The 13,883-nt window shown below is 37.2% G+C and overlaps 1 protein-coding gene and 1 long non-coding RNA gene across 2 annotated transcripts in view; one reads left to right on the top strand and one right to left on the bottom strand.

Moving 5' to 3' along the window:
- LOC131800158 (U5 small nuclear ribonucleoprotein 200 kDa helicase) overlaps positions 1-7,711 on the bottom strand; it is a 30,715-nt gene extending 23,004 nt beyond the window's left edge. The window contains exons 1-11 of the mRNA XM_059117840.2: positions 7,532-7,711; positions 6,541-6,704; positions 5,998-6,169; positions 5,738-5,803; positions 4,964-5,090; positions 4,383-4,441; positions 3,806-3,898; positions 3,027-3,410; positions 2,100-2,174; positions 1,598-1,771; positions 466-759 (exon numbers count right to left, since the gene is read on the bottom strand). Of these exons, the coding sequence (XP_058973823.2) occupies positions 466-759; positions 1,598-1,771; positions 2,100-2,174; positions 3,027-3,410; positions 3,806-3,898; positions 4,383-4,441; positions 4,964-5,090; positions 5,738-5,803; positions 5,998-6,169; positions 6,541-6,704; positions 7,532-7,576 (1,653 nt within the window). The 5' untranslated portion in view covers positions 7,577-7,711. The remainder of the gene's footprint in view (positions 1-465; positions 760-1,597; positions 1,772-2,099; positions 2,175-3,026; positions 3,411-3,805; positions 3,899-4,382; positions 4,442-4,963; positions 5,091-5,737; positions 5,804-5,997; positions 6,170-6,540; positions 6,705-7,531) is intronic.
- A 2,218-nt stretch (positions 7,712-9,929) lies between these two features.
- LOC131800199 (uncharacterized) lies at positions 9,930-13,406 on the top strand. The gene is made up of 3 exons (XR_009341445.2): positions 9,930-10,078; positions 10,913-11,004; positions 12,086-13,406. It is a non-coding gene; the product is annotated as an uncharacterized lncRNA (long non-coding RNA).
- Positions 13,407-13,883: the final 477 nt, after the last annotated feature.

Genomic DNA, 13,883 nt, shown 5'->3' with positions numbered 1-13,883 from the left:
AAAAAAAAAAAAAAGGAGACCCTTTTTAGTTATGAATTCCAAAGATCAGTTCACAAAATGTTAGAAAGAAAATGTGTCAGATGAAAATAAAAAAAATGCATACAAAAGAATCTTGTGACTGGGGGAGAGGGACCAATAGTTTCAGTTTTGCATCTGATTAGTTAAGAACATAGCACATGCTTCCTTGACCAATCATGGTGCACAATAAAGCAAAACAGTGCAATCCTGAAATAGTTAACCCTTCACCTTTTAGGTGATTAACATGTAACCTTTCCCCAAAATATCTATACATTATCTAGCAAACAGGTAATGAGAATACTCAAACTTATCAGGTAGAAGTTTTTATCTTGATCTAACTCCAAATTCTTATAACTAATTTACAAGGAAATGTGTAGCAGCTAGAGGGGAGAGTGAAAATCAGATTTTGGGAGTTACAGGGTTAAAATTTTTCTGAAGAAGTCTCACCTTTGTAAAATTTGCAACCATTTCCTGCACAAGAGATTTCATGGGTGCAACATAAATAGCTTTGAATTCCTCCAGATTGATTGTTCCATCAAGGTTGATGTGCTTGCCAATCTCCCTCAAGATGGTCAATAGAGCCACATTGGTTTTGCCAGCTCCAGTTGGTGCACAAAGCAACAGGTTCTCATCAGTGTTTAGAGCTGAGTTGCTCAATCGGCTCTGGATTCTGTTCAAAGATTCATAGCCCTCAAAGGCAGGTTGTGCATATTTAGGAAGACTTGTGATAGAGACTCGCTCCTGAAAATTGAGGATAGTAACTTCATCATTCAGCCTCCTTAACTTAGACATTAACAATATCAAAAACAAAAGTTAGCAAATTCATTTGTTGAAAGATTGATGTAACTGTCCTAACTCTGCACATTGGTAAGCTACATAATTGCCGACTGACCATTTTCACTGTTCATGCCAACTTGAGCCTTAGTGGTTGTCACTTCTGATATCAAATACTCTGAAATTATCTTGGAACTTTTTGAACAAAATCTCATATGTTTCAGTTATAGAACTTGTTAAACTAATGCTTCAAAACAAATAGCAATCTTCTAATAATCTGGATGTCATTTATTACCACCAAATTCTTCAAAATTGCCAAGTCAACATGTTGCTAAAACTTCTTACAACAATGAAGACACCATTTAACACCTGTGACAAGCATCTAATCTCTCCTTACAATATCAGCCCCAAATCACACATTGAGGTAATGAGAATAAAGTAAATGGTCACCAATTAGAGTAGCTCTGAATTAAGAAACAAATTCTCCTCACCAGCACCTTAGGGAATGTATAGGGAACATTATGGAGAATATGCATACTGATGTTAGGGTGGAAAGGGCTAACAGAGATGTAGTCAGGGGTTCTAGCACAACACTTTATTTTCTGGATGTGATTCACTAGTTACTTCTCTTTGCACCATGTTCACAACATTCTCCAACAAAAAAAATGATGAGAGAAGACTCCTCAGCTGAATGGTTTAAATAACTAAATAAATATCTATCACCAAATTCTCTTTATAAATCCACCAGGAGATGGGCAACAACCAGAAGGGAGAAAAACTGCTTTGATCTTAAGTACATCCTCACCTCTCCTGCTTCATATGGTTTGGGTTTCAAAGCTGGAACATGAACTTCCTCATAACCTTTTCTTTGCTTTCTGAATGATCCATCAGGCAGCTGACATTTCTTGTTGGCCATCAAATGACTCCCATCCTTAAACGCTAGATCTTCCAGATCTAAAATTCTGCGACTACCACGAGTCTGTTGGGGAAAAGAAAATCTCACTGATGACATTTTAAGTAAGGTTATAAAATTGAGTGTTCTCTTAAGGCAAAGATCAATACTACTTTGTGTATCAATAAAGAATTTTACTGCAACACCAAGAAAACCATGAACACTGAAAATATTACTGGGATGTGTTGTGTCAATCAAAGCCATGCCAGGCAGGTAAGAAAAATCTAAACTTCACACAGTGGCGCCTCTTGGTCTGTGGCTTGTTTGCATTACCTCATTCCCCTAACAAATGGGTAATAATGCCACTAAACCAATAGAAAGTCTTAGGTATTCCAATGAACAATGACAATAATACCTGATCAGATTCAAATGCATCCAAATCTGCTGCAATTCTTGCTTTCCTATTTGCTGCCTTGCGAGCTCTTTCCTCCTGCAACAAAAAATACCAAGGTTATTATTTATGATTGTTTTATTTTATTTCATCACCAGCCAGGTTAGAGATCACCATTGTGCTGAGGGTTCCACATGGGTGAGGTAGACAGATCACTATCCAGACATAAAGAAAATCCTCCTGACACGTTATGGTTTCACTCCCAGATCTCTTCAGTAATTCTCCTTACTGTCTGTCATACAACTCTTACAATGTTGGTTTAAAGAATTTGGTATTGCATTAACTAACAATCCCTTAATTGATATTTTTCTCTATACTCATCACTTATCTGCTTGATCTTGTATCAGTTTATTAAGGAGAAATTCTATCCTGGTCACTCGTGGGATTTAAAGGGTTAACACTATTTGCCAACAAACATTGTACCACATACAAAATGAAACCCAGCAGCAAACAACATGAAGTAATACCAATCAGTTCATTGGAGTTAAATAATATTGTTGTTCCCTTTAATCAATGTTATCAGGGCAGACAATGCTCAAAAATTCAAGAACCTTCTGCATAAGCATTTGAGTGCCCCTTAGTTTTTTTTTCTCTTGATATCATTGTTAACAAGTAAAAATCATTTCAGTATACTTGATCACCCAAGTAAAAAATATTTGTTGTTGTCAAATGTGATAAAGTTTTATCTTATAGCATATCACTAATTAGAGTTTATTCTTAGGTCTGGGGATCAGCTTAAGATAAAGATTAAGTTCTTCTCTGCTGGCTCTCCTTTTGCAATTGTAAACATAATTTCAATTAAAATAAAGAGTTACCAATAACTTAAAAACTAAATAAAATAAATAAAGGGTTAGATATGCTTTGTAAGTTAAAGTTTTGAAGTTGTCTGACCTGAATCAAATCTTCTTGTTCTGTCTCAGTCAGTGCATGCAAGATGGAGGCCAAATCTGGATCAGCACTCATCTTCTCTTCAATCTCTTTCTTTTCCTTTGCACTCTGTGCGGTTGCAAGCAGTGTACAATACAGCACCATGCTCTTGTTCTTCCGCAGTAACCGGATAAAAGAGAACTTATCATGTCCAAGAAGAAGCATCATTTTGTTTTCCAGCTCACGATCATCCTTTGCACTCTTCAGGATCTCCAGGACTTCTTCAGCTTTTGATCTTGAAGCCTCAGCATCTGCATAATACTTGTTCAATTCTCGCTGCAGCCAAAAGGCATCAATGTCTCGAGGATGAAGAACATCACCTGTTCTTTGAGCTCTGTCTTCTTCAAGCTGCATGAGAAATAACAAAAAATTAACTTAAGATTGCAAGTTGCTACACATTTACTGACAACATTTCCTAATACATGTATCTCACATTGATCTTTCTCAAGAGAGGGCAAAGAAAACATTCCAGTCTCTATGAAGGATTTGAACTTCAGAACTCATAATCAAAGATTAGGTTTCAAAAAGCTCTCAGTAGGATTGCTTATAAACTACTGTTAGTATGATTCAAATTTCACTCACAGTTCACATTTAAATAAAATTGGGATCCTGTATGGCTAAATGCACAAATACATGTAGCACGTGCAAATATGTATGCCACCCTTAAGAAATTAAGGGTAACAGACACTGTGGAACATTTAACATGAAAAAAAAAAAAAAAAACCAAATAAAAAATATCTTACCCCTCCCTGGAGAGTCATGGTTGTATCAGCCTCTACTCCTTCCTCTTCATCACTGGGCTCTTCATCACGGACCTCATCAAAGTCTTTATCTTCCTGTAATTTGTGAAAAAGATCTTTCACATTATTGACCAATGTTATCGGGATTTTTCCATTATTCTGACTTTTCAATGATCAAAATTTCTTCTCAGGTTCCATTTTTTTAGGCTGTTGGTTACATGTAGCTTATTGAACAACTTTTTGAAAACACTTTTGACAAATGTTAACAGTTTATACACAATGATTTGTAACTGTACTTTAATCCATGCATAATAATGATTAAATGACATGTATTCTCTTTTGAGTCATTCAGTTTTATTTTTGGCTCACTGATATTCATATTTTTCGATCATATGGACTTGCAATTGTGCAGGCTATTCAGTCCCCACAAGTCGAGATAATCAAGGTTTGACTGTAGTAAGTATACTCCTTAGCATGTCAGTTGTCAATAACTTGAATGTGTTTGTGTGTATGTATGGCCACCTAAGACAGCACAAGGATGTTAGCGCAAGTTTTTATCAGATTTTATGCTTAAAATTACCTCTTCCTCTTCTTCATCAAACTGCACAGCCACACCATAGGTCTCATCAATAACCTCATCTGTATAAAAAAAAAAAAACAAATGCTTGTCTTGAACCAGCATGGAAGAATGCAACAAGAATAACCCCTTTCAACCCAAGGAGTAACAAACATCTACAACTGTAATTTCTCCAAACAACATCACCCCTGAATCACTCATGAGGGTCACAAGAATTGAGGAAATGATCACCAACTAAAGAAACCCTTGATTGTTTAACAAATTCTCATTTTCAGCACCTCAGGAAATGTATAGAGAACAGTATAGAGTGTGCATACTGATGTTAGGGTGTAAAGGATTAAATTTATTATACTGATCCTTATCCCTCACTGATCATTATCATAAACCAAATAATCCACATGGCTTTCTTCAGAATCAGGTAAAGCATGGGTTTGTTTTAATCATTTTGATCAGCAAGTTTTACTTTTACTGTTTTCTTTTACTACTTCAAATAATGAAAAAGCAAGTTGTGAAAAAATAATCAAGAGAAATCGAATTAGGTAAAAAATTGGAACTCATAGTGCTAAAAATAAATATATAATCACCATCATTTAGTAAACTCCTATCAACAGAGTAATCTGTGATCTTTTTCCCCAAGTTCACCAGCAATGCATATCTTTCATCAGGCATTCCACCAAGAAGGGACACAATCTCTTTCTGTCGTTCTTTATCCTGACATAAAACCATTAATTTTGCATGAAGTAAATCTATAGCTACATATGTTACACTAAAATAATGACAATCATTCAAAAGCAAAAGTCTGTGTGTTTGGTAAAATATTGACAAGAATACGCATACACTGCAACTTAACATTTGTTCAAAGAACTTGTTTAACCCTTTCAAGGACCAAGCAAATTATCAATAAATTGGCTTGGATAACTTCCCAAGGGATAGGTGAATTTCCCTCTCCACATTAAACAGGCACATGGAACAATCACATGACTGTGGTAAGCTAAGAGAGGAATACAGTAGACTTGGTGATACCAACAAGCACTAAAACATTCTGTACAGCTTAGAGCTGTAATCTTGCAGAAAGCTCTACTTTGTCACAGTTTTAATTACAAAATATAGTTAGAAGAAAATGGAATAAAGTAACACAGAAATAACCCACATACACCTGTACATGTGTAATCACTAAAGAAAATAATTAGCTCAGGTCACCAAAATTCAGGCAGAACATTTTGCACAAATGGTCAACCTAGCATTTTTTCCCTTCACATTTCTCAAAGAAGTATGAAAACCAGTCAGTCAGGTTTCAAGGGAATTTACTAATAACCAATTATACATCAAGTAGGTCCTAAATTACATGAACATCATACCTTCAGCTTATCATCCTTCAAAGCTATCAACACTTCATCCGCAGCTCCACAAAGAATGTCTCGTGGCTGGGTTAAAAAAAAAATAATTCAATGAAAAATAACACATTTACATCTACCAGTATCCAGGAAAGTTCTTGTGGTTATAAGTTATACATACAGTATAAGGAAATGTTCTGTTCACAATAATGTCTTCTGAAAAACTAGCAACAAAAATCCTCAGAGATGCAGTGTTTTAACAGAGCACACATCTTCATAGTTACCTGATCACCAATAGCTGCTTGTATAAAGCTCAAGAGGACCTCGTATGTGGATTTGGTTTCCCTAGTTTTTGGCCTGTATCGAACACCAGCCAAGTCTGATGACTCATCTGACAGAAGACTGCTACTGGTCTTGCTCTTGGTAAAGTCTTCTTTCTCCATCATTTTCTGACGTCTACAAGAGAAGAAGCTCATATCAACCCTTTACTCCCTAACATCAGTGTGTACATTCTCATCACTGTTCTCTAAACATTTCCTAAGGTTCTGACAAGGAGAATTTGTGTAACAATCAAGAGCTTCTTTTGTTGATGTTCATTTCCTTCATTCTCATGACCTTGATGAGTGATTCAGGGGGGATAATGCAAGGAAAAATTAGATGCTAGTCACTCTTAGGGGGGTCAAACTCTTCAGCACAAACAGCAAAATGATTTCTCTCCTAAAAAGAGTGATTACTGCATGTCAGATATCCCTCAGAAATCGAAATAAAAATAGCTAGTTGTATTGTAGTGGATGTACAGTAAACTGTACCAATAACGGTTTACTTACTTGGCCTTTTTCTCTTCTGATACAGGTGGTTTTGTTCTTTGGTACTTGTCACCCATTTTAATTCCCCCGATGTGACCCACGAGGGACACAACCTCTCCTGTTGCTTCATCACGTCCTCGCCGCTCAATCAAGGAACGATCAGCTTGCAACACAAGATTAGAGTTCTGGAAACAAACAAATACATAATCATTAAGGGGGTAAGTTGCTAAAGAAACTGTGGTGCTGTGTTGGTAGGAGAGTTTAACAGGGTAATTTAGTATTATCAACTGAGTTGATATGATAAATTGGCCACTGTGAAGAGTTTAAAAGCTGACACTTCAAGCGTTAGCCTTTTTTCAGAGCTCTGACGAATGGCTTATGATTGAAACATCAGCTTTTGACCAAAGACATAATCATATGAGAAGGATGATAAAAAATTGTTAGAAATTTTATCATACAAAACTTTAGTTCAGGCAATGGAATGTAGAAGATAAATTTTGAGCTGGGCCATGAAATAAAGAAAGATGTATGCATGATTCCTGAGGTAAAAATTCCAAGTTTCCCCCAAAAAACTCTTACACCTACAAATCAATGCTTTACTACTGAGCTCCAGGAAACTCTATCCTGCGATGGGCAGGTGACATGATTCCGTCAAACTGCTGAAAGCATCTTTGTCCATGCAGAAATGCATGCAGTAAAGAATATGGCGAAAAGTTTTCAAAATCATTTATTAAGCCAAGCTGATTTCGCTTTGACGAATTTGAATAAAAGTGTTCAGGATAACAATTGTAGTTATAATTAGCGCTGCGAATGTAGGATATGACATTAGTGGAGTCCGGCTTAGAGCTCGCGATAAATAGATATACACGTTATAACTGTTGCCCTTCTCTTGTTCCTAATGATTACTTGTTCCAATTGCACTAAAAGGCTGCAACGAGCCGACGATGATAATTTTTGTCCAATTCTACAACCACGTGGTTCAAAACGCTGCAAAAATCCTTCATAAACTCACCGCTTTGTACTCATACTGCAACGATCTGGCCGTAGCATCAGCCATGATGCTGTATCAGACCTACTCCTCGTCACTATAGCTTGTTACTTGTCTGGATCAAATTAAAAGCGTTGCGTAGTGTGGGTCGATTGAGACAGTTTGCAGGGAGAAGAATCAAGATGGTTTGCCAAACGTTGGCCGTGCGTATGCCAATAACGCAGTCCGCTGACCATTACCGGCAGTCTATCCATCTCGTCCCCAGAAGTCCTCCTGGCTAACGCTCGAGACATTAGTTTAGAAACTCTTTACGTTGACCAATTTATTATCAACTCAATTGATAAAACCAAATTATCTTGTTATACTACCCCACCAACACAGCACCACAGTTTCTTTGGAACCTTTTCCCCTCTGAAGCTCGCTAGCAGAATTGAACAACGAGGTCCGTTTCTAGACAACAGTGTTCGATTTTTAAAAAACTGGTGAACGATTTTAGACCCTTCGTGGCCGATTTCAGACACTAGTGTCCAACTTTAAGCACTACCGCCCTATTCTGGACACCAGCGTCTTATATTGGACGCAAGTGACCAATTCCGATTTTAGACAGTAGTGTCTGATTTAGATAATATTGTTCAATCCCAAACACGAGTGTCCGCTCTGAGGCATTTTAAGCAATTAGTATCTGATTTTGGACAATAGTGTCCGACTTTAGATATAAGTATCTTTTTTTACACTCACACCACAGTATGATTTTGGTCTCTAGTGTTCGTTTTTATCGTTCACGTATTGTCTAAATACCAACTTGGTTGAGTTCAATAGTTTAAATTTTGGGTGGTGTTACAAAGAATGGCCTTTATTTTTTCTTAGAAATTTCTTCTACTGTTTGATTTATTTAGTTGACAGTGTTGTGCTGCAAGGAAGCACCTTGATAAAGCGGATATGCGTGTGTTCCTCTTCTGCTGAGACCGCCGCATTCTTATCGCTGAAATAAATATAGCTCTTATCATTGTAACTTTCTAACTTTTAAGCAGATAAATACTTACGCACTTCAAGAGCGGATCAGTCGGGTGTGAGGCAGCTCAGCGGAAGTGACGTACATTATTTTCTTTTTACTTCCGTTAGCTACTTCCGCGTCACATGATCTTAAAGTTTAACGTGAAAGATACAGCTTCAGTCCCAAGGGAAAAAGAAGACAGACAAACCCGAAAGATGAAGCGATGGTTAGAGAACAAAGTCACTGTGTATTTTAAAACTGTTAAAATGTCGTTTTTTGGCAGGTGCGCTTCTCGCTTTGGCCATAAATCCGATCGGAAAAAAACACGATCGGTAACTTACAGTACAGACCTCAAACTCGATTAGCTAACGGTATTTACTTACCAACCCCAAACCCTATTGAGCTGTATTCCTTTCGCGGAAAATATCTTGAGGTCTCATATTCCCACTTCCGACTTGCACATCTTCCGTTTCGACCACTGCTAACAGATTGAATGAGCCGACTTCCATGAAAACATGGAAGTTAAGAGCTTTTGGGCCAAGATCAAACAGCATGTTATTCCAGTTGGTTTTTTAGATCTGCTCCGAGTCAATTAACCAGCAACATGATTTTTAAAGAATTAATAAATGGGATGAAAAAAATTAAACGTAATCCGCTCTCCTGGAGACATATTCCCAGCTTAGTGGAAGAGGAACTAGAGGTTGACTTTTCGTTTGGGTTTGAAACAAGATAAATGGCTTCGATAATTTTAATTTGTGAAATGATGTTGTGTTTTAAAGCTTTCGTAATTTGCGGCAAGCGAGAAAGCAGAGAGTGAAACTACATAGATATCCACAAGAGCACAATTTGCACCAGCTCCTTTGAACAGAATGTGGGGTTCAACTTCATTTAAAGCTTCCGGAATCTTGGCAGGTCAGGAAACGGAAATAGCACGTAACCAGGCTGGGCTGATTTTGGTTTACAACAGGGTCAGGATTCGAGAATATCCACTTCCTACTGCACGTGCATTTTCACTGGGATGGATGTAGCATGAACGCGTCATTGGGAAGTAATGATTGAAAATGTGCAAAAACGTGCTTCGAAAGTAAACTTGCTTCAGAAGCAGTGGCCTGTTTTCCTAGCAGGTTACATTTTCCTTTTCGATGGCCTATCTGTAAGTAGAGAAATGGAATCTTTTAGATTCAGATTCAAAGCGGCAGCGCATGATTGTTCAAACATTAATTCTCTCGTTTACAGAAATGTTAAGTGGAAATAGACATGGAAAACATTACACGCAGCGTGCCACAATAAACATAATTTAAAACCGGAAGTTCCTAATCATTCCAGAAATCAGTCAGTTGCATTTACCACAGTAGTAAGCGGATATGATCTGGTTGAAGCGTATCAGGTATTGTTTTTCTAGGCTTTCGTTGCAGGAAATCAGTGACAAACTCGAGACAAACAAGACGCCTCAGAAGTGGTATTTATAGACCTCAACTGAAGGTTTGAAACCATTATATTATCGACAGTATTGAGCGAGGGAACATTAAATTCAAAAGAAGACCATACAAGACGATCGGTTTTGATTGTTTCACTAGGTGAGTAAACATCGTATGTTGCAGTTGCGTTTTGTATGCGTGTGATGTATAGATTATATAGATTTAAATGCATACTGGCACCCAGTTTCATGGTTATTGTGGGTGCAAGTGCCCCTTGCACATTTATTATAGAATGGAATTAATATATATTGTTGAATTTATTATGTGTTATGGGGAAAAGAAAGTTCCTCGTCGTTGTTTTTTTCTTTCTCGTTTGTGCTTTATTTAGATCCATAGCACTGAATCAGAAATCTCGAATGTTGAATACCTTGGCATTTATCTAGTTAATTTATCTAGGTCCCTTTCGTGTCTTTGTCACTGGACGTATTATGCTGTGTTCTTTTCGCAGTTTTTCTTGTCTTTTTGTACAACAATTCAAATGTTATAATTTTGCTAAATATGTTTATACATCTCACCGCTATTAGCTCCAGCCATTTTCGGGTTATGTGTATGTATTCATTTTGTTTAATCTGTAAACTACATCAAGAAAGCAGTGAAAGGTTTACAACATTCACGAAAGTAATTATGATTGTAATGACACCTTTTACATAGATGTCCTGTAGGAAGAAAGGTTAAAATGAACGACTTCCTGGTTTCATTTCAACTAAACCGCCTAAAAATCACAAATGGAGATCTTCAAGAACGTTTGTTTAACCTATCGTCATCATTGAAGCCTCTTGGTACATAATGGCCTATTCTTAGCATAGTTCTCTTTTGAAAAAAAAATTATAACTTAGTTTGTACAACATCCTCGCCAGTCTTTGTTCAGGGTGAGGTTTGAGTGACATCCTGACGAACAGCTTCGAAGATACTAACTCAGTTTCCTTAACACAGTAACAGACTGAACAATCACCATCCACTCGGTATCCTTCGAAGAACAGAACGATCCACATTCAGTTACAGAGATATTACCAGACAAAATGAAGGTAATGCATTGTATGAGATGATGTGATGTGATGTGTTGTGAATGGTAATAAATCTGGATGGTTCTACCGGCTTTCTAGACTCCATACACCCATCTATATTTGTTCCCACTTCATCTTATCGCCATCTTTCGGTCAAGAGGCGCCGCAAAATCGATTCTATTTTACCCTTTCGTTCATGTATTCGTGAATTCTTATCAGTTTCAAGTTTGTGGAGGACACAGAACAGTTTTTCCTTCTGCTGGAATTGAGCGTACCATGTCTCGGCGCTTGAGCATATGCAAGCTAAGTTCACGGATGCGGGTGAAAGCAAACATGAAGTCTTTGCACTGACTTATTATGTCAGTGATTCTGATGATAATGAGAAAGAAAGGTTTTTTCCTGTTAAGCGATTACAAATATATCTGGCTAATCATGGACATTTATTTGGTTCAATCGAGGAAAGTTTATCTTTCTAATTAGCCAGTTTATTGTTTCAAACTGGGCAGTCGATCAAAACAAGATGGCAAGAATTCAACAAGGTTAACGGCAGTGCGACCTCTTATTTTCCATGTCAACAATAAAAGCAGTTAGGCGGTTTTTATCACAGTTGGCTTGAAATTTGTGCCAATTAGATGGTAATACTGAAGGATTTTTGCAGCTTGAATTTATATTATAAAGAACTATGAAAAGAGAGCTTTTGACAATTTTTAATGGCATTAAAAGAGGTAATTGGAGAAGGAAGTGGAAAAATCGCTCATGTAACTTTTTGAAAGGTGGCTATCGTTTTAAGTAAAGAGAGAATGTAAGTGTTTGAGTTCCTTTCCCCCTCCCCCTCCCCCCTTCTTTATTCCGCAGTTGAGCGTCGTGGACATGCTTTACTTCCGGCACTCTGTGATTGATCTTGAAAACTCGTGCCACCCTTGTAAGCAATCAAAACTTGGGCACTGGTTTTTCCCGCGCTCGAAGCCGTTAATAATGGCATGTGACATTTTTTTTTTTGTTCAGAGTGGCCGTTATGTTCACTTAAGTTTTGGTTAAGCGAAAAGATTTCAGGCGGATGATTATATGCTGCTTAAGAATTATTATCCTTTTTTCAATTTAGAGTTTATCAGCTCTGGTTGTTCCACTTCTTGTTTTTACACTTGTCACCATTCCACCGCCGTCTCTCCAAAGTCCAGTCCCTCGAAAATCAGTGGGCAAACCATGTGTGCTCCAAATAAATGTGCGTAATGGCGTCCTCGTGACAGAATGTGAGTCGGCATCTTTTGGCTGTTTGAGCAGTATTCCTACCTATGGTTACCCGAAATGTCAACCAGTTTATAGAATGATGGAAATTCCACAATCTGGAGAAAAAAACAACATGACTTCCCATCTGCGAGGAAAGCAAGCCACCATAGTCGATTGTAAATGTGCTTCATAAGGAATAATGACTGGTCAAAACGCTGTTAGTATTAGTCTTGTACCCAAACTTTCCACATTTCAGTAACAATTAAACGGTATGATCTAGGCACAACATTATGTTAGTATGTACCACTCAGGCGAATTAGCTTTCGCGGACTCTGATTGGTTAGGAAGTGATTAGCAAGTTATTTTCTCCACAGAGTAGCCGAAGGCACAAAATTGCATGTCAAAAGTTGATTTCTGACAATTCTACGGTATAGGGAAAGAGATAAACTATTTTTTTTTGGTTTCTGTGTGATTATCACTGAAACAATGGTTCACTTCGGTGACATTGAAGGTGGTGGATATTTTCCTCTATGAATGAATAATCGTTAGATGTTAATTTTTTTTAAAAAATAACTTTACATTTTTTTCTCCCTATTCCAAAGTTAGAACATTTAGTAGAAGGAAGGAAGACTTAAAGCTTGTTTTTTTTGAAGCAGTTTACATGTACAGTATTTCTACAAAAAAATCGCTAAATAAGTCATGTCCAATTGGTAGACTGAAACGAGCTAAGATACTTCTTTAAACGACCTCGTCGTTCCTCATTTAACCTCGTCATTTCCAAGGATGACCAATTAGTAATTTCTCCTTAAAGCATTAACCATTAACTGCCAAGATCTCATTAGTAATTCTCCCTACTGTCTGCCATGTAGTTCTCGTGATGTTGGTTTGGAGAATTTGGTATCTGATCAACTAATGATCTCCTAATTGATATTTTTCTCTATTCTCGTCACTTGTCTGCTTGATAGTGTGTTGATATTGTAAGGAGAAATTCTTTCTTGGTCACTCATGGGAGTTAAAGGTTTAACACCTAGGCAAGCAGAAAGGTAATATCGATAAGTTGTTTCTTGATTTTACAAGAAATTCTCAGAGCTGTAGATCGACTGAAGAGAATGCGCTCTCTCAGTTTAACTGCCTAAATAAACGGTATTCTGTTATTAGCATTTCAGTCGTTTTATTGTGAATTCTTACCTGAATAAAAATCCTATGAAATTACTAGCAGTGATTTTTACTGAAACCTGATTGAGACATTTCTCACGGAACATGTAATGAACACGTGATTTTTCGCGGAATTAAATCAAATGATCGCGAAAACTTGTAACAGTGAGCACAATGTTTATCACAGCTCAGTCAAGTAATCGGTCAAATGAACTAACTGTCAAGAATTGTCAGAGTTTAGGTTCAACGCTCGAGCTAAACTAAACATTTTGAAAGATCTCGAATAATATTCTGTCTGATGAATGACATTCAAATGTGGTTGTGACAATTTGTTTAGCTTATTTGCCACCAAGTTAAGCACATTTTCTCCGAGCTCTTTTTCTATCGAACATGAAATCCTTCTTATAAACAGACATCGATGAAAAATCAGATTTTTTCCTGCTTCGAGGATATGTTATCTTCATCGGGCGCAATAAATGTACCATTTACATCTTCGCTGGTGAAAATAAGAAAGTCAC

Source organism: Pocillopora verrucosa, chromosome 1, assembly GCF_036669915.1.
Source record: "Pocillopora verrucosa isolate sample1 chromosome 1, ASM3666991v2, whole genome shotgun sequence".
Lineage (NCBI taxonomy): Eukaryota > Metazoa > Cnidaria > Anthozoa > Scleractinia > Pocilloporidae > Pocillopora > Pocillopora verrucosa.
The sequence above is the reverse complement of the archived record's forward strand: the minus strand, read 5'-3'. Positions and strand labels throughout refer to the sequence as shown.